This window comes from Scomber japonicus, chromosome 1, assembly GCF_027409825.1.
Source record: "Scomber japonicus isolate fScoJap1 chromosome 1, fScoJap1.pri, whole genome shotgun sequence".
In the NCBI taxonomy this organism is placed as follows: Eukaryota; Metazoa; Chordata; class Actinopteri; order Scombriformes; family Scombridae; genus Scomber; species Scomber japonicus.
In genome coordinates, this window is record NC_070578.1 from 43,298,254 (window position 1) to 43,322,052 (window position 23,799).

Genomic DNA, 23,799 nt, shown 5'->3' on the forward strand with positions numbered 1-23,799 from the left:
TTGGATCAGGAAGCGGGTCAGGATCTCAGCTGCTGTGAAGACGACGTCTCATATTCGAACGTGGAAGTTACTGAAGAGCAGAAGAAGAAATTCATTCAATAAAATAATCATTTATTTTACTACAGTAAACATTATATCCACTAGGGTTAGGGTTAGGGGGTAAGGGGGTAAGGGGGTTAGGGAGTACCTGAGGAAGTCTGGAGGGTTAGGGTTAGGGTTAGGGTAAGGGGGTAAGGGGGTAAGGGGGTTAGGGAGTACCTGAGGAAGTCTGGAGCTTTGGAGATCATGTTCTCGAAGTCGGAGAAGGAGAGCTTGCTGTCTCCGTCCAGGTCGGCTTCCTCGACGGCTTTATCACAAACCAGCGTCACTTCCTCCGCCGTCAGCTCGCCCTTCGTCAGCTTGTTCAGAGTCTTCCTCAGATCCTCCTTACAGATGAAGCTGTCCCTGTTAAAGTCTGGACCAGAACCAGAACCAGTTCATTAGAGACCTGACACACACACACACACACACACACACACACACACACAGACACACACACATACACACACACCGTAGATCTTGAAGGCGTGGATGGTCTTCAGTTCTCTCGGTGAAGTTTCACACAGAGCAGAGAACATGTCCACAAAGTCGTTGAAGGTCTGGTTCCCCTGTCCGTCCTCGGAGAACGTCTCCACGATCCGGTCCCGGAACGGGTTCTCCTGTCAGAGAACGCTATTTATTTATATATGCAGGTGTAGGAGGGTGTAGGATGGTGTAGTAGGGTATAGGAGGGTGCAGGATGGTGTAGTAGGGTATAGGATGGTGTAGGAGGGTATAGGAGGGTGCAGGATGGTGTAGGAGGGTATAGGATGGTGTAGGAGGGTATAGGATGGTGTAGGATGGTGTAGTAGGGTATAGGATGGTGTAGGATGGTGTAGTAGGGTATAGGATGGTGTAGGAGGGTATAGGATGGTGTAGGATGGTGTAGGAGGGTGTAGTAGGGTATAGGATGGTGTAGGAGGGTATAGGAGGGTGCAGGATGGTGTAGGAGGGTATAGGATGGTGTAGGAGGGTGTAGTAGGGTATAGGATGGTGCAGGATGGTGTAGGAGGGTGTAGTAGCGTATAGGATGGTGCAGGATGGTGTAGGTCAGACCTTGAGCTCCGGCATGGTGTTGATGAGCGTCAGAGGAACCCTGATTTCGGGGCTGTTGGTGTAATCCAGAGGAACCAGATGTGGAGCCAGCTCACGATACCTGCTGTGTAACCTGCAGAGAGGAAGTGAGGTCATCACTGTGATGTCACTGTGAGGTCATCACTGTGATGTCACGGTGAGGTCATCACTGTGAGGTCATCAAGGTTTAAATGAAGCAGACTGCAGTTCAGCTCATGTCCACTAGAGGTCCACAGCAGCTGTTGTGATTCACCTGTTAGTGTGTCGTCTCTCCTGATATGAATATATTATTTATTAAAACTCAGCGTTCAGTCACACAAAGCAGCGCAATGAACCTGAAGGCAGCGCAGTGAACCTGAAGGCAGCGCAGTGAACCTGAAGGCAGCGCAGTGAACATGAATGTTACAGGACTTTTACTGTTTATCGTACAGCTGTTGCTAATGTTCCATAAACTAACATAATGATAAAGTTATAAAGCAGAATCACAGAACATGAACCTGATGCTCTGACAGACTCGCTGTCAGTCCTTAGACAGCAGTTAAAGCTGATCACTGTTTCCATGACAACAACGGTTGCAGCTGTGATGGAGAGTTTATCTGCAGCTTTGTTGAGCTGCAGCAGCAGAGGTTTCCTGCTGCAGCTCCCCCTAGCTGCAGCTCCCCTACCTGCAGCTCCTCCTACCTGCAGCAGCAGCTCCCCTACCTGCAGCTCCTCCTACCTGCAGCTCCTCCTACCTGCAGCTCCCCCTAGCTGCAGCTCCCCTACCTGCAGCTCCTCCTACCTGCAGCAGCAGCTCCCCTCCCTGCAGCTCCTCCTACCTGCAGCTCCTCCTACCTGCAGCTCCCCTACCTGCAGCTCCCCCTAGCTGCAGCTCTCCTACCTGCAGCTCCCCCTACCTGCAGCTCCCCTACCTGCAGCTCCCCCTACCTGCAGCTCCCCTACCTGCAGCTCCCCCTACCTGCAGCTCCTCCTAACTGCAGCTCCCCCTACCTGCAGATGTGTGCAGATGTGTGCAGATGTGTGTAGATGCATGTAGACTCACCTCAGGATCTCCTTGCGGGTGAAGAAGGTACAATCCTGCAGACAGACGACAGAGAGTCACATTAGGATCAGGGATCAATCAATCTTTATTTATAAAGCACCAAATCACAGCAGAGTCATGTGAAGGCTCTTTCCACATAGAGCAGGTCTAAACCCAACTCTTCAGGTTTCATTTAAAGACACCCAACATTCCCACATGAGCAGCACTTGGTGACAGAGGAGAGATGGTTGGAGTAGAGGAGAGAGAGGAAGAGAAGAGAGAGGAAGGAGAGGAGAGAGAGGAAGGAGAGGAGAGAGAGGAAGGAGAGAGAGGAAGGAGTGGAGAGAAGCACATTGAAAAGGGATCAGGGAGGATCAGGGATCTACTTTCTCAGCATCAGTCACACAGACATGATGCAGTCTCATCCTCACATCTACTGTTTTCTGTCTTAATGTTTAATATCTGATCTGTAATCTATAATCTATAATCTGCTGATCATTACAGTGGTCTGCTGCTGCTGGGTTAGCTCTGCTGCTCCACGCTAACAGGATCACGTTGGGATTTAAAAGCATCACCTGAAACGCCTCCAGCTGCTCCTCGGTGAAGGTTGTCTGCTTGTTTCCCATCCTGCTGCTCCTCCTCCCATCACCTCCTCACCAGCCTGCAACAAATAGCCAGCACCTCCTCACCAGCACCTCCTCACCAGCCTGCAACAAATAGCCAGCACCTCCTCACCAGCACCTCCTCACCAGCCTGCAACAAACAGCCAGCACCTCCTCACCAGCCTGCAACAAACAGCCAGCACCTCCTCACCAGCACCTCCTCACCAGCCTGCAACAAACAGCCAGCTCCTCCTCACCAGCCTGCAACAAACAGTCAGCACCTCCTCATCAGCACCTCCTCACCAGCCTGCAACAAACAGCCAGCACCTCCTCACCAGCCTGCAACAAACAGCCAGCACCTCCTCACCAGCCTGTAACAAACAGCCAGACACCAGCCGCTCAGAGGAAGCTGCTGCCGGACAGAGGAGGAAGAGGAGGGGGGGGGATGCGGGGCCAGCACGCTGCCTTCAGGTACTGCTCGTAAAGCCTGCTATTGAGTTACATCCAAGCCTCTGATTGGATATTTAACCCTTTCATGCACAGTGCTCCCTGCAGTGGAAGATGATCATGTATGAAAGGATTTTGATGCAGAGACACTAGAACATCCTCCACACATCACCACTAAACCTGCAGTCATGATTTTGGTTGTAGAATTGTTTTTCATGCCTGAAGAGAGATTTTAAAAAATGTGTTTAAAACAACCCTGACTGAGGTATAATGCATGCATGATGATCAAACTGTATGTGAAATGGAGAAGCGTCTACAGAGTGAGAGCTCTTTAGTTCAGAGAGGATCTTTGGCTGGCTCGTCCCGGCAGCAGAGCAGAGTGAGAGCTCAAACTCAGAGAGGATCTTTGTCCAGGCTCGTCCCCGGTAAAGGAGCAGAGTGAGCGCTCTTTGACTCAGAGGATCTTTGTCCAGGCTCGTCCCCGGCAGCACAGCAGAGTGAGCGCTCTCTCACTTGGAGAGGATCTTTGAAGCTTCTTCCTCAACAGCATGGCGGGCAGCGCGTGGAGGTCACTGGTTAGTAATGGAGGATAAAACCGTTAAAACAGACCGAGAGGAAGAAATGGGCTTAGATCTGTGTGTGTGTGTGTGTGTGTGTGTGTGTGTCTGCGTGCGTGCGGGTGTACGTGTACGTGTGTGTACGTGTGTGTACGTGTGTTTTTGTGTGTGTGTGTCCTTCAGTGTGATGACAGCTAACTGCTCATTACCGTTCATTTCATATTAACTGTTTAAAGGCTCAATGCTGACTAGTTTAAATATTATACTAGTATTGTTCCACACTAGTAATGTTCCACACTAGTCATGTTCTACACTAGTCGTGTTCTACACTAGTCCTGTTCTACACTAGTCGTGTTCCACAGTAGTCGTGTTCTACACTAGTTATATGTTCTACACTAGTCGTGTTCTACACTAGTTATATGTTCTACACTAGTAATGTTCTACACTAGTCCTGTTCTACACTAGTCCTGTTCCACACTAGTCCTGTTCTACACTAGTCCTGTTCCACACTAGTCCTGTTCTACACTAGTTCTTTTCTACACTGGTCTGTTCTACACTAGTCGTGTTCTACACTAGTCGTGTTCCACACTAGTCCAGTTCTACACTAGTCCTGTTCCACACTAGTCCTGTTCCACACTAGTCCTGTTCCACACTACTCATGTTCTACACTAGTAATGTTCTACACTAGTCCTGTTCTACACTAGTAATGTTCTACACTAGTCGTGTTCCACACTAGTCCAGTTCTACACTAGTCCTGTTCCACACTAGTCATGTTCTACACTAGTCCTGTTCCACACTAGTCGTGTTCTACAGTAGTCGTGTTCTATACTAGTCATGTTCTAGTTAAGTCTCCGCTCTGATAAATTACGTTTCTGTTGGTGTTGATATTAGTCAGTCGTGGCGTGGTGTGGCGTGGTGTGGCGGGGCTGGGCGTGGCGTGGCGGGGAGCTTGGGCCTGTTCATCGCTGCTTGCAGCTTTAATTATTATTATTATCAATGAAACTCCGTCAGCTCCTCGTTCTGATCGTCAATGTTTCTGTTAAAGTGATCTTCAGATAACTTCTGTGATTTAATGCTGTATAAATATATAACTCTGTATAAATATATAACTGTATAAATATATAACTCTGTATAAATATATAACTGTATAACTATATAACTCTGTATAACTATATAACTGTATAAATATATAATTCTGTATAAACGTTGAGTAACGTTGAGCTCCATGTCTCCAGCTGTCTCAGGCGGTCCGCAGACCGGCTCTGTCTGCAGCGTCCTTCTCCAGAGGGGTGAGATACATATACTATATAATATAATATAATACACACACATATATATATGCATGTATATATATGAACCTGAAACCTGCAGAGTTCGGTTTAGACCTGCTCTATGTGGAAAGAGCCTTCACATGACTTTGTTGTGATTTGGCGCTTAATAAATAAAGATTGATTGGTTGATTGGTTGGTTGGTTGGTTGGTTGGTTGCAGAGCTGCTGCTAACTGTGTCTCATGATGTTTGGACTGTACAGATGCAGACTGTCACTCTGATTCCTGGCGATGGGATCGGACCGGAGATCTCGGCTGCCGTCATGAAGATCTTCGAGGCAGCTAAAGTGAGTGATGACATCAGAGAGGAACAGGAAGTGCTGTCAGAGAGGAACAGGAAGTGCTGTGAGTGTCAGCAGCTGATTTAAAGTTGTTATTTTTGCGTTTAGGCTCCAATCAGATGGGAGGAGAGAAACGTGACGGCTATAAAGGGACCAGGAGGACGCTGGATGATTCCTCTTGATGCCAAAGAGTCAATGGACCGAAGCAAGATAGGGCTCAAAGGTAACACACACTCACACACACACACACACACACACACACACACACACATTCACACTCACACACACACACACTAACACACACACTAACACACAGCATTACTGTCTATAATGAATCACTAGGTTATTAACTCAGAGCTCTTCCCTCCTTCAGGACCTCTGAAGACTCCGATCGCAGCAGGTCATCCCTCCATGAACCTCCTGCTCAGGAAGACCTTTGACCTTTACGCCAACGTGCGGCCTTGCATCTCCATCGAGGGCTACAAGACTCCGTACACCGACGTGGACCTGGTCACCATCCGGGAGAACACGGAGGGAGAGTACAGCGGCATCGAACACGTGGTGAGTGGACGCACAGCTGATCTCAGCAGGACATTAATCAATACGTCAGAGATCAATACATCAGAGTTCATCTGGGTTTTCTCATAGATCGTAACATGTTACCGTTGTTTATGTTGGGTTCTTATAGATCGTAACATGTTACCGTTGTTTATGTTGGGTTCTTATAGATCGTAACATGTTACCGTTGTTTATGTTGGGTTCTCTAACAGATCGTAACATGTTACCGTTGTTTATGATGGGTTCTCTAACAGATCGTAACATGTTACCATTGTTTATGATGGGTTCTCTTATAGATCGTAACATGTTACCGTTGTTTATGTTGGGTTCTCTCATAGATCGTAACATGTTACCGTTGTTATGTTGGGTTCTCATAGATTGTAACATGTTACCGTTGTTTATGTTGGGTTCTCTTATAGATCGTAACATGTTACCGTTGTTTATGATGGGTTCTCTTACAGATCGTAACATGTTACCGTTGTTTATGTTGGGTTCTCTTATAGATCGTAACATGTTACCGTTGTTTATGTTGGGTTCTCTCATAGATCGTAACATGTTACCGTTGTTATGTTGGGTTCTCATAGATTGTAACATGTTACCGTTGTTTATGTTGGGTTCTCTTATAGATCGTAACATGTTACCGTTGTTTATGTTGGGTTCTCTCATAGATCGTAACATGTTACCGTTGTTATGTTGGGTTCTCATAGATTGTAACATGTTACCGTTGTTTATGTTGGGTTCTCTTATAGATCGTAACATGTTACCGTTGTTTATGATGGGTTCTCTTACAGATCGTAACATGTTACCGTTGTTTATGTTGGGTTCTCTTATAGATCGTAACATGTTACCGTTGTTTATGTTGGGTTCTCTCATAGATCGTAACATGTTACCGTTGTTATGTTGGGTTCTCATAGATTGTAACATGTTACCGTTGTTTATGTTGGGTTCTCTTATAGATCGTAACATGTTACCGTTGTTTATGTTGGGTTCTCTCATAGATCGTAACATGTTACCGTTGTTATGTTGGGTTCTCATAGATTGTAACATGTTACCGTTGTTTATGTTGGGTTCTCATAGATCGTAACATGTTACGTTGTTTGTGTTGGGTTCTCTCATAGATCGTAACATGTTACGTTGTTTGTGTTGGGTTCTCTTATAGATCGTAACATGTTACCGTTGTTTGTGTTGGGTTCTCTTACAGATCGTAACATGTTACCGTTGTTTATGTTGGGTTCTCTCATAGATCGTAACATGTAACCGTTGTTTATGTTGGGTTCTCTTACAGATCATAACATGTTACCGTTGTTTATGTTGGGTTCTCTTATAGATCGTAACATGTTACTGTTGTTTATGTTGGGTTCTCTTACAGATCGTAACATGTTATCGATGTTTGTGTTGGGTTCTCTCATAGATCGTAACATGTTACCGTTGTTTATGTTGGGTTCTCTTACAGATCGTAACATGTTACCGTTGTTTATGATGGGTTCTCTCATAGATCGTAACTTGTTACCGTTGTTTATGTTGGGTTCTCTTATAGATCGTAACATGTTACCGTTGTTTGTGTTGGGTTCTCTTACAGATCGTAACATGTTACCGTTGTTTATGTTGGGTTCTCTCATAGATCGTAACATGTAACCGTTGTTTATGTTGGGTTCTCTTACAGATCATAACATGTTACCGTTGTTTATGTTGGGTTCTCTTATAGATCGTAACATGTTACCGTTGTTTATGTTGGGTTCTCTTACAGATCGTAACATGTTATCGATGTTTGTGTTGGGTTCTCTCATAGATCGTAACATGTTACCGTTGTTTATGTTGGGTTCTCTTACAGATCGTAACATGTTACCGTTGTTTATGATGGGTTCTCTCATAGATCGTAACTTGTTACCGTTGTTTATGTTGGGTTCTCTTATAGATCGTAACATGTTACCGTTGTTTATGTTGGGTTCTCTTACAGATCGTAACATGTTATCGTTGTTTGTGTTGGATTCTCTTACAGATCGTAACATGTTACCGTTGTTTATGTTGGGTTCTCTTATAGATCGTAACATGTTACCGTTGTTTATGTTGGGTTCTCTTACAGATCGTAACATGTTACCGTTGTTTATGTTGGGTTCTCTTATAGATCGTAACATGTTACCGTTGTTTATGTTGGGTTCTCTTATAGATCGTAACATGTTACCGTTGTTTATGTATGGTTCTCTTATAGATCGTAACATGTTACCGTTGTTTATGTATGGTTCTCTTACAGATCGTAACATGTTACCGTTGTTTATGTTGGGTTCTCTTACAGATCGTAACATGTTACCGATGTTTGTGTTGGGTTCTCTTACAGATCGTAGACGGTGTTGTTCAGAGCATCAAACTGATCACAGAGAACGCTAGCAGACGCATCGCTGAATACGCCTTCGAATACGCCCGAAACAACCAAAGAACCAGCGTGACGGCCGTCCACAAAGCCAACATCATGTCAGTGTCTTCATCCGTACTCTATTCTTTATTATATACGTGATTCTTTATTTTATATATATGTGTGTGTGTGTGTGTGTGTGTGTGTGTGTGTATACACTATTCTTTATTATAAACATGATTTCTGATAACGTGTCGTCTGTCCAGGCGGATGTCAGACGGTCTGTTTCTGAGAAAATGTCGCGAAGTGGCCGAAAACTACAAAGACGTGAAGTTCACTGAGATGTACCTCGACACTGTGTGTCTCAATGTAAGTTCATATTACTGACCCTAACCCATCCCGACCCGACCCGACCCGAACCTTTACTGTACTGAGTGTGTTTGTGGTTCTGGTCTTCAGATGGTTCAGGATCCGACTCAGTTTGACGTGCTGGTGATGCCCAACCTGTACGGAGACATTCTCAGGTCAGTTCCTACTACGTTCATGTCATGTGATCAGTGCTGGTTCACAGTGAAGCAGGCATGTGATGAGTCATGTGATGAGTGATGAGTCATGTGATGAGTCATGTGATGTGTGTTGCAGTGATCTGTGTGCCGGACTCATCGGAGGACTCGGCGTTACTCCCAGCGGGAACATCGGATCAAACGGAGTCGCCATATTTGAATCGGTTTGTTTTTCTCTTATTAAATATAAACAGTCAGCGTAATAACTAATAAATGAAATAAAAATTAAGGTTATTTTTTACTGCTTCTCTCACTCAAGCTAACTGCCGCTTCCACTCTAACTTTGAAGAAAAAGTGATTTCCACTCCTCGTTTGACTGCTCATAGTTTGAAAAGTTTACATGTTATGTAAAAATAGAGAGAGCACAAGTTTTCCTCTGTTTTAAAGTTTAAATCACGTTTCTACGTGCACGTATGAGAGAGCTAGGTGACTCTGAAAAAAGGTGAAATTTTGTGTTTTTAAAAAAACGTTCCCATTCATTTTCAATGGAGAAATCTCCCAGTTTTTTGGGAATAACTTTGGGAAACTTTGGAATTTCAACACCAAAAGTCATAGCACCCCTCCCCCGATCGAGACGCACGTTTTGATGTATATATTGTCGGGGTTTTGTCAAAGCTGCGGGAGGAGTTACGCGCCGAAAAAAGGCGCGTAACTCCCTTGGCCCCGAGGCACTCCTCTCCAACTTTACTGCTGGGGAGGAGTGCCTCGAAGCTGGCACCCGTGGCACTAATAACAGTGTAATAACAGTGTGTGTGCTGCAGGTGCACGGTAGTAACAGTGTGTGTGTGTGTGTGTGCTGCAGGTGCACGGCACGGCCCCTGACATCGCCGGTCTGGACTTGGCGAACCCCACCGCTCTGCTGCTGAGCGCCGTGATGATGCTGCGTCACATGGGCCTCCACGACTACGGCCAGAAGATCCAGACGGCTTGTTTCGACACCATCAGAGAGAAGAAGGTCAGACTGGAAACATGATGACGTCATCACTGTTGGAAACATGATGATGTCATCACTGTTGGAAACATGATGATGTCATCACTGTTTCACTCTGCAGTTACTGAGTCATCATTTTAGAAGAGTAGTAGATACAAACATATAATACTCTGTGTGTGTGTATGTGTGTGCGTGTGTGTGTGTGTGTGTCTCTCTGTGTGTGTGTGTGTGTGTCTCTGTGTGTGTGTGTGTGTGTGTGTGTGTGTGTGTGTGTGTGTGTGTGTGTGTGTATCAGGTGCTGACGAAGGATCTTGGAGGAAACTCAAAGTGTTCAGAGTTCACAGCTGATATCTGTCGTCGTATTCAGGATCTGGACTGAAGCTGCAGGACTCTCCGCTCGCTCTGACATCACTTCCTGCTTCTCTCTCAGCTCTGTTTACATTATAGACAACGTGACTCTGTGATGACATCATCGTCACCGTGGTGACGGGAGGGGGCGGGGCCTCTGCAGCAGCTTCATATTGAAACATTCACAGCCAACAAACGCACAAATGTCACATGACCAAGTTGGAATTACATCATTTCAAGAGTGTTTCTTACTAAAGCATCTTATTAATATTAATATATTTTATTAATATTAATATTAATAATTACAACACTCCACCTGTGTCTCAGTTTATTGGATATTTAGTATTTTTTTAACGGTGAACCAGTGTAACCGTTTGAAATGTCTTATTTATTGTTTCTACTTCCTGTTACTTTCTGAGACCAGAAATACAGAAACGTGCAAAGGTACATGGACCACATCTGTTTGTACACACAGACACACACACACACACACACACACACACACACAGACACACACCAGTACAAAGGGCTTCTGAACACAGTAGTGATCAGTGTGAGAATAAATGGTTGAAGTCAAACATGAATCAGAACGTGTGAAACAGATTCTACAATAAAAGAGTCAAACCTGGAAATGAACAGTTGGTCTCCTTTTGTTCATGTTTTAATATTATTACAGTAAAAGTACTGCAGTATTATAGTGATGTAGTATGTAGTATTACAGTAAAAGTACTGCAGTATTATAGTGATGTAGTATGCAGTATTACAGTAAAAGTACTGCAGTATTATAGTGATGTAGTATGCAGTATTACAGTAAAAGTACTGCAGTATTATAGTGATGTAGTATGTAGTATTATAGTGATGTAGTATGCAGTATTACAGTAAAAGTACTGCAGTATTATAGTGATGTAGTATGTAGTATTACAGTAAAAGTACTGCAGTATTATAGTGATGTAGTATGCAGTATTACAGTAAAAGTACTGCAGTATTATAGTGATGTAGTATGCAGTATTACAGTAAAAGTACTGCAGTATTATAGTGATGTAGTATGCAGTATTACAGTAAAAGTACTGCAGTATTATAGTGATGTAGTATGCAGTATTACAGTAAAAGTACTGCAGTATTATAGTGATGTAGTATGCAGTATTACAGTAAAAGTACTGCAGTATTATAGTGATGTAGTATGCAGTATTACAGTAAAAGTATTACAGTATTATAGTGATGTAGTATGCAGTATTACAGTAAAAGTACTGCAGTATTATAGTGATGTAGTATGCAGTATTACAGTAAAAGTACTGCAGTATTATAGTGATGTAGTATGCAGTATTACAGTAAAAGTACTGCAGTATTATAGTGATGTAGTATGCAGTATTACAGTAAAAATACTGCAGTATTATAGTGATGTAGTATGCAGTATTACAGTAAAAGTACTGCAGTATTATAGTGATGTAGTATGCAGTATTACAGTAAAAGTACTGCAGTATTACAGTAAAAGTACTGCAGTATTATAGTGATGTAGTATGCAGTATTACAGTAAAAGTACTGCAGTATTATAGTGATGTAGTATGCAGTATTACAGTAAAAGTACTGCAGTATTATAGTGATGTAGTATGCAGTATTACAGTAAAAGTATTACAGTATTATAGTGATGTAGTATGCAGTATTACAGTAAAAGTACTGCAGTATTATAGTGATGTAGTATGCAGTACTACAGTAAAAGTACTGCAGTATTATAGTGATGTAGTATGCAGTATTACAGTAAAAGTACTGCAGTATTATAGTGATGTAGTATGCAGTATTACAGTAAAAGTACCGCAGTATTATAGTGATGTAGTATGCAGTATTACAGTAAAAGTACCGCAGTATTATAGTGATGTAGTATGCAGTATTACAGTAAAAGTACCGCAGTATTATGGTGATGTAGTATGCAGTATTACAGTAAAAGTACTGCAGTATTATAGTGATGTAGTATGTAGTATTACAGTAAAAGTACTGCAGTATTATAGTGATGTAGTATGCAGTATTACAGTAAAAGTACTGCAGTATTATAGTGATGTAGTATGCAGTATTACAGTAAAAGTACTGCAGTATTATAGTGATGTAGTATGCAGTATTACAGTAAAAGTACCGCAGTATTATAGTGATGTAGTATGCAGTATTACAGTAAAAGTACTGCAGTATAGTGATGTAGTATGCAGTATTACAGTAAAAGTACTACAGTATTATAGTGATGTAGTATGTAGTATTACAGTAAAAGTACTGCAGTATTATAGTGATGTAGTATGCAGTATTACAGTAAAAGTACTGCAGTATTATAGTGATGTAGTATGCAGTATTACAGTAAAAGTACTGCAGTATTATAGTGATGTAGTATGCAGTATTACAGTAAAAGTACTGCAGTATTATAGTGATGTAGTATGCAGTATTACAGTAAAAGTATTACAGTATTATAGTGATGTAGTATGCAGTATTACAGTAAAAGTACTGCAGTATTATAGTGATGTAGTATGCAGTATTACAGTAAAAATACTGCAGTATTATAGTGATGTAGTATGCAGTACTACAGTAAAAGTACTGCAGTATTATAGTGATGTAGTATGCAGTATTACAGTAAAAGTACTGCAGTATTATAGTGATGTAGTATGCAGTATTACAGTAAAAGTACTGCAGTATTATAGTGATGTAGTATGCAGTATTACAGTAAAAGTACTGCAGTATTATAGTGATGTAGTATGTAGTATTACAGTAAAAGTACTGCAGTATTATAGTGATGTAGTATGTAGTATTACAGTAAAAGTACTGCAGTATTATAGTGATGTAGTATGCAGTATTACAGTAAAAGTACTGCAGTATTATAGTGATGTAGTATGTAGTATTACAGTAAAAGTACTGCAGTATTATAGTGATGTAGTATGTAGTATTACAGTAAAAGTACTGCAGTATTATAGTGATGTAGTATGCAGTATTACAGTAAAAGTACTACAGTATTATAGTGATGTAGTATGCAGTATTACAGTAAAAGTACTGCAGTATTATAGTCATGTAGTATGCAGTATTACAGTAAAAGTATTACAGTATTATAGTGATGTAGTATGCAGTATTACAGTAAAAGTACTGCAGTATTATAGTGATGTAGTATGCAGTATTACAGTAAAAGTACTACAGTATTATAGTGATGTAGTATGCAGTATTACAGTAAAAGTACTGCAGTATTATAGTCATGTAGTATGCAGTATTACAGTAAAAGTATTACAGTATTATAGTGATGTAGTATGCAGTATTACAGTAAAAGTACTGCAGTATTATAGTGATGTAGTATGCAGTATTACAGTAAAAGTACTGCAGTATTATAGTGATGTAGTATGCAGTATTACAGTAAAAGTACTGCAGTATTATAGTGATGTAGTATGCAGTATTACAGTAAAAGTACTGCAGTATTATAGTGATGTAGTATGTAGTATTACAGTAAAAGTACTGGAGTATTATGAGTGATGTAGTATGCAGTATTACAGTAAAAGTACTGCAGTATTATAGTGATGTAGTATGCAGTATTACAGTAAAAGTACTACAGTATTATAGTGATGTAGTATGCAGTATTATAGTAAAAGTACTGCAGTATTATAGTGATGTAGTATGCAGTATTACAGTAAAAGTATTACAGTATTATAGTGATGTAGTATGCAGTATTACAGTAAAAGTACTGCAGTATTATAGTGATGTAGTATGTAGTATTACAGTAAAAGTACTGGAGTATTATGAGTGATGTAGTATGCAGTATTACAGTAAAAGTACTGCAGTATTATAGTGATGTAGTATGCAGTATTACAGTAAAAGTACTGCAGTATTATAGTGATGTAGTATGTAGTATTACAGTAAAAGTACTGGAGTATTATGAGTGATGTAGTATGCAGTATTACAGTAAAAGTACTGCAGTATTATAGTGATGTAGTATGTAGTATTACAGTAAAAGTACTGCAGTATTATAGTGATGTAGTATGTAGTATTACAGTAAAAGTACTGCAGTATTATAGTGATGTAGTATGCAGTATTACAGTAAAAGTACTGCAGTATTATAGTGATGTAGTATTACAGTAAAAGTACTGCAGTATTATAGTGATGTAGTATGCAGTATTACAGTAAAAGTACTGCAGTATTATAGTGATGTAGTATTACAGTAAAAGTACTGCAGTATTATAGTGATGTAGTATGCAGTACTACAGTAAAAGTAGTGATGATATTATATATGACCAGTGTTGGGGGTAACGAGTTAGAAAGTAACGGATTACAGTAACGATATAACTTTTTTGTGTAACTAAGTAAAGTAACGCATTACACTAAAAATATCGGTAACTATACTACTTTACTAGACTATAGTAACGTGCTTTTCTGCGTTACCCTGCCTTGTTTGCCTGTGTGTAAAGTTCTGATCTGTTAAGTGGCGTGTGTGCATGCGCGTTGCTTGTGTGTGTGCTTGCCTGGGCAGTGCACTGTTGTCATGGAGATCGATTTGATTTGAGTGACGGTGAGAAGCAGGGAATTGGAGATGGAGACGCCGGAGAAGGAGATAGGGGTTTTGGCCAGTGACGATATGCACATTACTTCCACTGTATATGACATCATTAGATATAAGTTTATAGATGTTGTATGTGGAAGGGGAGGTGGAAGGCGCATTTGTCCCACCCAAAAATTAAACCGCGGAGGAGAAAAATATTTTATTTTGAAATCTTTAACTCACTTGCTTTTATTTTGAAAGCGCAACACAGCGTCTTGTCACCGGCTGGCTCAACGGCTCAGACCGGGAGGCGGGAAACGGCAGCAGCTCAGAGGTTGAGATGAAACACAGCAGCAGCTCAGTCTCAGGTTTCTTTCTCATGGAGAAGAAAAGAAAGAAAGAAATGTGAGTTGGTAATAATTATATTTCCTGTGTAGCGTTAGAGCTGCTGATGTGAAGCTTCTCGGTAAACGCGGTTTCTGTTAACGTTACTAGAATATAACGGACAAACACTAAATACAGTGTTTAAGATGGTTGTAAAAGAACATGATTTTTATATTAACTCATGTAAGTTAAATGAGTAACGTTACACATCTAGAGAGGAGTTAGTCTGTTTGCTTGTCCACTGCTTCATATTAGAGATGGACTTTTTCTCTAATCTTTGATTTTTGCTGAAATATTTTGGATCATTTGAACATTTATTGAAATGAAAGCATGTGAGAAGTTTAGGAAATGCGAGTTGGTAATAATTTTGTCCAGGAGGATAATTATATTTTCTGGTAAACGTTGTTAGTATTAACGTTACTAGAATACGGCGGACACTAAATACAGGAAGCTAACGGAGAGGCAGAGCTGCAGGTAGCTGGGCTGAGTTTAGTCTGTTGATAATGAGAGGAAGGTTTGAACACGGTTGAATTTAATATAACAAACATGATTTTAATATTGCACTAGCTCTCCATCAGTATGTCTCTATACCTTAAAGGGTTAAGTGATATATTAAAAACTCAAGCTTAGCTGCCACAGAGGTTATTGTCAATGAGTTAAAATAAATAATAATAAAATAAAATTAATCAATTGATGATGAAAAGTCAAAGTATTTTCTTTTACATTTTGTAATGAATTAACCCTCCTGTTGTCCTGGAGTCAAGGGAGGAAGGAAGGAAGGGAGGAAGAAGGAAGGAAAGAAGGAAGAATGGAAGGAAAGGGAGAAGGAAGGAAAGAAGGAAGAATGGAAGGGAGGAAGACGGAAGGAAGGAAGGAAAGGAGGGAGGAAAGAAAAGAAGGCAGAGAGGAAGGAAGGAAGGAAGGAACAGTAAAAACAGACAGGGTCAATTTGACCCGGGAAGGTTAAGAGGGAGATATAAAAAGAATAATTGGTTGAAATAAACCATTACCAAATCTCAGAATCATTTATAAAATATTTTTTCTTTGTTCTTTGTAAAATATATTTTTTTGTATGTTGTGCATATAGATAAGAGAGAGTAAGTCATGTATTTGAATATATATGAATATATTTATCACTGATCTCTATCGGATTATAAGATCTGTGGTACTTTATATATTTCTGTATACTAATAAAATACAGAGGAAACATGTAAGTCATGTGATAAGTTTGACATACATCTGTTGTTCCAATAGAATAATAAACATCTGAAGTTAACTTTGTTGGTAAAATGACACGTTGTGAACCACCTCAGGCCTAAAAAGAGCTTTTCTTTGTTTTTAAAGTCTGCCTGCCTTGGGATGTGAACAGAGCATGGGACGTATTTAAAATCATTATCTCCAAATCACAATGAAAGATTGAGGATTGTGGATAAGTAGTCATCCAGCTCTGGGAAGGCTGAACAGATCACGTTGGGAAATAAAGAAAAGGAGTAAGTGAATTTGGTGGGGTTGAGCTCCTTAGAGCGGGTGGGAAGAAGCTGCCGGAGTTCGACGGGGCCGAGTGATATTTGCAGCTCCATGGGGAGGTGTGAAGTACTCATGGATAGGTGGAGAGGAAGTGCGAAGTCGACATAATTACCAGCTAGGATTTGTTGCCCAAGTGCAGTGGGTATGGGGGAAGATTTTTTTTTTTTTTTTTTTTTTTTTAAAGGGACCGCAAGCATAGGTATAATTGGGGCGGCTGAAGTTGATGCCATCGGGGGTGGAGTCACGGTGGCCACTGTAGGGGAGACGAGCAACAGTCCAGTCGGATACTTTTGGAGCTTGGTGATGATCGGGAAGTTGGTGGCTGGCCGCGGTGACTTCTCGGTGGCCCGGGCTCCTGGATCTCCGGCAGGGTGGAGAGAGGCGGTGAGGATGAACGGCGTCCCTTGAACACCAACAGTGAGATCTGCCCCTAGTGTCGCTGCAAGGTGTATCCCAGATGACTGAGGCGTTGCCAGAAGAAGAGGGACTTGAGCCCCTGGAAACTACGGTTGCTGAAGTGACTGGACTTCTGGCGTGACTACCAGACTGTGAGAGTCTGCTGGAGGTCGGCAAATAAGTCATCGTCTGAGGCGTTAAGAAGGATCTCTTGGGAGCTCCCTGGTGATCGAGTGGTTAGAGCGCATGCCATGTAATCGCAGCGTCCCTGGTTCGAATCCGGCCAGGGACCTATGCTGCAGGTCATTCCCCTCTCTCTCTCCTTGTTTCCTTTGTCTCCTTGTCGGCCTTTCTGCCGGTTACTGAATAAATAAAGAAAAAAACAAATCTTAAAAAAAAGAAAAGAAAGAAGGATCTCTTGGTCCATGATGATCGAAGGTAAGAATGCGGTTAATGTATTCTGTCACAGGTCATATCTGAAATGAGACGAAGGGGGAAAAAGTAGATAGGGTGTGACTTAAGTACTGCAGGATGTAGTGCGGATGAGGTGTGGTTTAAGTTCCCGAACCTGGTTATGAAATTTCATAAAGTGAGGATGCTTTCAACAATAATGCCATGAATAGTTTTTATTGATGATCAGATAAAATACATGTGAGAAGCACAAAAACACTGTGGGCTTCCACAGCTGGACAGATGTTATTAGATTGAAACATGAATAGAGCTGCATGCTGCTCATTGGATCCTGACAGTAACAACAGCAGAGTCAACTGAGACTAATCAATGAATCATGTAGAAGGAAAAATAACTGAGTGTTTGAGTCTGAGTGAGTGTGATGTTTGATTTCAGCAGCTGATCTTCAGTCAGCAGAGTTTCTGTCCGCAGGAGAGACTCTCCCTCCTACAGAGGAACCAGAGAGACTCTCCCTCCTCCAGAGGAACCAGAGAGACTCTCCCTCCTCCAGAGGAACCAGAGAGACTCTCCATCCTACAGAGGACACAGAGAGACTCTCCCTCCTACAGAGGAACCAGAGAGACTCTCCCTCCTCCAGAGGAACCAGAGAGACTCGCCCTCCTACAGAGGAACCAGAGAGACTCTCCCTCCTACAGAGGAACCAGAGAGACTCTCCCTCCTCCAGAGGAACCAGAGAGACTCTCCCTCCTACAGAGGAACCAGAGAGACTCTCCCTCCTACAGAGGAACTAGAGAGACTCTCCCTCCTACAGAGGAACCAGAGAGACTGAGGAACCAGACCAGACTCTAAACCCAGCATACAGAGGTTCAGTGAATGTGGTGTTGAAGGTGTGGAGGTGGATCAGTGTGTCAGAGGAGACTCTGTAGAAGGACAGAGTGCCAGCAGGACAGTCCACATACACTGCTACTCTGTTAGAGACAGAGGAGGAGGAGGAGGAGGAGGAGGAGATGGCTGTTCCTCTCTTATTGTGCCAGACAGAGTAATGACCATCATCAGAGCAGCTCAGACTCCAGGACTGATCATTGTCTCCAAACAGTCTTCACTGCGTCCTCTCCTTCTGATTCTTCTGTAACTCACTGATATATAAACGTCTCCTCTCCACTTGATCTCCCAGTAACAGCGACCAGGCAGAACATTTCTACACAGCAGCTGAGGACAGGACTCAAATCTGTCTGGATGATCAGGATATGACTGAACCTTCGTCACATTTGTCACCTTCCTGTTGTTATCAGACAGTTTGAGTTTTCTGTTCATTGTGTTTGGATCCAGTTCCAGTTCACAGGCATCTGATGGAGAGAACGAGACACAATACAGCTGCAGTTTATGTAAGTTAAGTATGAATGAACTTTACCTGCAGCAGAGGCATGAGGGACATTTTGGAGCAGGTAGCACCACCATGTGGACATTTATAAAACATGTCTCTTATTTTTTTTGTTCCAAGGTATTTTTGTTAATTTTTAGATTCTACAAAATACAATTTGATATACAGTTTAATATAGTCCAACAGACTTCAACACACAATCCTATCCCTTTACACCATCCCAAATGTACAACAACATCATACATCATTAAGTGTGATAAACAACAATTCGTAGAAGACACAAAAAGAACCGAATCGACACAGCCTGTATGCTCATGCTTCGGGTCGTTCAATAAAGTAATTGCAAAAGAATATTGTTTTAATGTTGTCGGCAGAGTCCAAACAGGAAGAGTAGGGCTAGGATGGGGAGAAGCACCATGGTTATGGTCCAAGGCCAACCGTAAAGAGAGGAAGAAGATGGTGGTGGCAGAGGTGACAAGGATGGAGGAAGAGCGCTATAAGATCAAGGCTGTGTGATTCCAGCTCACAAAGGTGACCTGACACCCGCCTGGTTTGTTCACATTCACGTTTAGATGTGGCCTAGCCATATTCTGTTATAGGAGACATACATTTAAACGTATAGTAATATATGATGGATTTGATAAATTGTACATATACAAAGATAAACCTCCTCCAGTAAGACATTAACCGACAAACAAAAAAAGGAAAAAAAAAAAAATTAAAAGTTTGGTGTAGTGTTCATCCCCAGTCACCAATAGGAACGTGGTGACTACTAAACCCCTCGCAAAAAAATCTGCACATTACGTGCTTGTGAGAGGAAACGTTCGTCTCGCAAGTTGCTCTACTCTTGTCTAAATGTAAAAAAAGAAAAAATTCTCTGCTCACTAGCGCCCCTCCCCAAACATTTCTCTTTAAACTCCTGAACTGTGACGAACAGAAGGAAATTTCTGTTTCATGGATTCATTGGTTCAAGATAAATGTCAGTTTAGGCCACGCCCATTTCTGACTAAACACATTTTCCATCATTTTCAACTTTTTTCACTTCTTTTACATATTTCATCCACTTTTTCTCAAAGTTCTCATGAATCAAACTGAAAACACACTCACACTTCCTCAGACCAGGTTTCAGTGTCTGCAGTCCACCATGGTCCATCCTGGAGGAAGAGACAAAGACACAATCAGCTTCATACACCTTCACTCATATCCACCATTAAACATGAACCACAGTCCCTCAGTTAGTCAGAGTGTCTGTCCATCTGTCCATACCTGAGAGTGTCCACCTGTCTGTCCATACCTGAGAGTGTCCATCTGTCCATACCTGAGAGTGTCCACCTGTCTGTCCATACCTGAGAGTGTCCATCTGTCCATACCTGAGAGTGTCCACCTGTCTGTCCATACCTGAGAGTGTCCACCTGTCTGTCCATACCTGAGAGCGTCCATCTGTCTTTCAATACCTGAGAGTGTCCACCTGTCTGTCCATACCTGAGAGTGTCCAGTCTCCAGTGTGGATCCTTCAGTCCAGCAGACAGAAGCTTCTCTCCGGAGTCTCCTGGGTGATTGTAGCTCAGGTCCAGCTCTCTCAGATGGGAGGGGTTGCACCTCAGAGCTGAGGCTAGAGAAGCACAGCCTTCCTCTGTGATCAGACATCCTGACAGACTGAACACACACAACAGTTCATCTAATGAGCTTAAAAACATTCTCAACTCAATAAACAGGATTTTGTCCTTCAGGCCTTTATGTTGACACTCAGCGCCCCCTGCTGTATGTTGGTGTCATGCAGATACATTTTAGGTTAGTAGAAGGAGAGAAAGCACATGTTGCTGCTGGAGGATGAAACAGCTGAAGCTCAGAGTTTAATCTGATTCTGTTTTTACTTTGATAGAAGAAAGTTCTTTAAAGTTAAATATTGTCTGACAGAATTTCTGAAGACAGTAAGAAGATTTAATAGAAATGTATTGATGTTTGATGATCGTTAATATTCTTAATTTTAAATGACAATCACTGTGTGATTTCAGTAATTTAACCAACTTAATATCTTCCATCATATTTCTGATTTAATTTCATTCAAATTTGCTTTATATGTTCACTTCTTTTTTCTTAAAGATTTTTTCTGGCATAGACAACTTTATTTGACAGTAGAGAGACAGAACATTATGGGAGAGGGGACATGCAGAAGGGTCCGCTGGCTGGGACTTGAACTGGGATCCGCTGCATATATGGCTTGCGCTCTAACCAGTATTTCTGTGTTGTATATTTTCTGTTATTCTTTCCATTATACTAGACTTTTATAGACAGACAGATAGATAGATAGATAGATAGATAGATAGATAGATAGATAGATAGATAGATAGATAGATAGATAGATACTTTATTGTCCCCGAAGGGAAATTTGTCTTGGACTTATTACTTAATGCACATTGAGTCTTCATTAAAGATTAAATGACAGAAACGTATATCCTGACTCACATGTCAAAAGAGTTAGTGAAACTGTATACTTGTAAATAAAACTGACTTGAGAGTTTCCAGTCCACAGTGTGACCTCTTCAGTCCAGTAGAAAGCTGCTTCACTCCTGAATCCTGCAGGTTGTTGTTACTCAGGTCCAGATCTCTCAGACTAGAGGACTGGGAGCTGAGAACTGAGGACAGAGCTGCACAGCTTCTCTCTGAGAGGTTACAGACACTCAACCTGGAGAAGAATTTTAATACGTTAATTCACAGATCCAATATATAAACACAGTAAAACCTTGAAAGATAAACTTTTACAGATTACAGTTGAATCAAGATCTCTCAGACGAAAATGAGAAAGAATATTTCGGCCCTAAACACCTTAGAAACACACTACCAAATGACATGCCTACTCTGGATGGCATTTCTCTCCCTCCAGCACCACTGTAAGGAAACTTGGAGTTATATTTGATCAGGATCTGTCCTTTAATTCCCACATAAAACAAATCTCAATTATATCTATCAATAAAGCCAGACAAAAGCAACCAGTTAACCAAACTACTACAACACTGTGCTCCCAGCTCATAGAACCTTATGAACCTACTAGACCTCAACTCATTCTTTTCAAGATTAGAAAAAGACAGTAGCGCAGAGCTAAAGAGCATCATCTCCACACTCCATCCTGATGATTCAACTTTTACCTTCAGCAGGGAAGAGGTGGTGAGAGCCCTCAAGAGGACCAAATCCAACACTGCAACTGGACCTGACAACATCTGTGGGCGGACCCCTAAGCACTGTGCTGGGCAGCTGGGGGAGGTATTCCAGCAGCTGTTCCAGATGTCCATGAACTGCAGCACAGTGCCCTGAAGTGGAAACATTCCACGGTCATTCCCATCCCCAAGAAGGGCCCCACCAAGGTACTAGATGACCTGAGGCTTGTGGCTCTGACCTCCTTGGTGATGAAGACGATGGAGAGGATTGTCAAAAACAATCACCAAGTCTGTTGAGCCATTAATGGACCCACTGCAGTTCGCATACAGGGCCGGCAGGGGAGTGGATGACGCCAAGATATTCATCTTGGAGACCATCCACAAACATCTGGAGACCCCCAACACCACCACCAGGCTCCTGTTTGCGGACTTCTCTTCTGCATTCAATACCATGCACCGACACATCCTTGCCGAGAAGTTAATAACCCGGTTCAATTTGGATCACCAGCTCACCATGTGGATTACTTACTTTTTAACCAACTGGTCACAGAGGGTGTTTGTTAATGGCTCCTACTCTGACATCTTCCACACCTCCACCAGCTCCCTGCAGGGCTGTGTCCTATCACCTCTGCTTTACATCCAGCCAAACTGTCACCTGGTTAAATTCGCTGACGACACAGTCCTGCTATCTCTGCTCTCTAACCTAAACCTTCACCACAGCTCTGTTCTTCAGGACTTTATCACCTGATGTGAGGACGCCTGTCTCCAGCTGAACTCAACAAAGACTAAAGAGGTGATTGTTACATTCTCCAGCAAGCATAGAAAGCTGGCAGAGGCCATCACTACCACCATCCGGGGGGAACCTGTGGAAGTGGTGGAGGAATACAGGTAATTGGGCACAATTTTTGACGGCCTTCTGAGGTTTTCCGCGAACACTGAGGAGATCCTGAAAAAGTGCCACCAGAGACAATATCTACTCAGGAAGCTGAGATCGTTTGGCGTGAATAAAGTCATTCTCCTGACCTTTTACCACTCCTTCAACCAGAGCGTGCTAACATTTTCATTCATCTCCTGGTTTTATTTCATCAGCCTGCAAGATTGGATACTTAGCATCACCAAAGTCTGCTCTAAAATCATTGAATTTCTTTTTCACCAAGTGCTGCTCATGTGGGAATGTTGGGTCTCTTTAAATTAAACCTGAAGAGTTGGGTTTAGACCTGCTCTATGTGGAAAGAGCCTTCACATGACTTTGTTGTGATTTGGTGCTTTATAAATAAAGATTGATTGATTGATTGAATCCTGACCTGAGAGTTTCCAGTCCGCAGTGTGGACTCTCCAGTCCAGCAGAAAGCTGCTTCACTCCTGAATCCAGCAGGTTGTTGTTACTCAGGTCCAGATATCTCATACTAGAGGACTGGGAGCTGAGAACTGAGGACAGAGCTGCACAGCTTCTCTCTGAGAGGTTACAGCCACTCAACCTGGAGAAGAATTAGTGGAACAAAAGAATTTCAAACATTTCTTTTCTTCATTGAGCAAAGATGGAACTCCATTAATCTGGAATCTTAGTTCTGTGTGCACCTACAGAGCTTTGTTGGAGGCTTTGACCACTGGCAGCAGCCTCAGAAGAGCCTCCTCTGAAGCAGAGTATTTCTTCAGGTCAAACACGTCCAGATCTTTTTCTGATGACAGTAAGATGAAGACCAGAGCTGACCACTGAGCAGGAGACAGTTTATATGTAGAGAGACTTCCTGATCTCAGGTACTGTTGGATCTCCTCCACTAGAGAACGATCATTCAGTTCATTCAGACAGTGGAACAGATTGATGCTTCTCTCTGCAGACACATTCTCACTCATCTTTTTCTTGATGTACTTGACTGTTTTCTGATTGGTCTTTGAGCTACTTCCTGTCTGTGTCATC

At 42.0% G+C, this 23,799-nt stretch overlaps 2 protein-coding genes and 1 long non-coding RNA gene across 3 annotated transcripts; 1 reads left to right on the plus strand and 2 right to left on the minus strand.

Moving 5' to 3' along the window:
* Positions 1–48: 48 nt before the first annotated feature.
* LOC128359836 (calcium and integrin-binding family member 2-like) lies at positions 49–2,802 on the minus strand. Its single transcript, XM_053320161.1, has 6 exons — positions 2,749–2,802; positions 2,195–2,229; positions 1,135–1,246; positions 551–698; positions 259–454; positions 49–70 (listed from the first exon to the last, which is right to left on the minus strand). The coding sequence occupies exons 1-6, from the start codon at positions 2,797–2,799 to the stop codon at positions 49–51; spliced, it is 564 nt and encodes a 187-aa protein (XP_053176136.1). The 5' UTR covers positions 2,800–2,802.
* A 954-nt stretch (positions 2,803–3,756) lies between these two features.
* LOC128359592 (isocitrate dehydrogenase [NAD] subunit alpha, mitochondrial-like) lies at positions 3,757–10,748 on the plus strand. The gene is made up of 11 exons (XM_053320074.1): positions 3,757–3,797; positions 5,015–5,068; positions 5,311–5,394; positions 5,497–5,611; positions 5,762–5,949; positions 8,282–8,415; positions 8,563–8,665; positions 8,756–8,820; positions 8,939–9,023; positions 9,662–9,814; positions 10,086–10,748. The coding sequence occupies exons 1-11, from the start codon at positions 3,771–3,773 to the stop codon at positions 10,167–10,169; spliced, it is 1,092 nt and encodes a 363-aa protein (XP_053176049.1). The 5' UTR covers positions 3,757–3,770; the 3' UTR covers positions 10,170–10,748.
* Positions 10,749–17,763: 7,015 nt separating this feature from the next.
* LOC128359926 (uncharacterized) lies at positions 17,764–20,235 on the minus strand. The gene is made up of 3 exons (XR_008321475.1): positions 20,181–20,235; positions 19,834–20,096; positions 17,764–17,831 (listed from the first exon to the last, which is right to left on the minus strand). It is a non-coding gene; the product is annotated as an uncharacterized LOC128359926 (long non-coding RNA).
* Positions 20,236–23,799: the final 3,564 nt, after the last annotated feature.

Bases quoted from the DNA above. Each gene is read 5' to 3' on its own strand.
- LOC128359836 (XM_053320161.1), bottom strand. From the start codon at position 2,799: ATGGGAAACAAGCAGACAACCTTCACCGAGGAGCAGCTGGAGGCGTTT. The intron at 1,247-2,194 runs GTGAGTCTACAT...TCCTCTCTGCAG, and splicing joins ACCCGCAAGGAGATCCTGAG to GTTACACAGCAGGTATCGTG. The intron at 699-1,134 runs GTCTGACCTACA...GTTCTCTGACAG, and splicing joins ACACCATGCCGGAGCTCAAG to GAGAACCCGTTCCGGGACCG.
- LOC128359592 (XM_053320074.1), top strand. From the start codon at position 3,771: ATGGCGGGCAGCGCGTGGAGGTCACTG. The intron at 5,612-5,761 runs GTAACACACACT...TCCCTCCTTCAG, and splicing joins AAGCAAGATAGGGCTCAAAG to GACCTCTGAAGACTCCGATC. The intron at 9,815-10,085 runs GTCAGACTGGAA...TGTGTGTATCAG, and splicing joins ACACCATCAGAGAGAAGAAG to GTGCTGACGAAGGATCTTGG.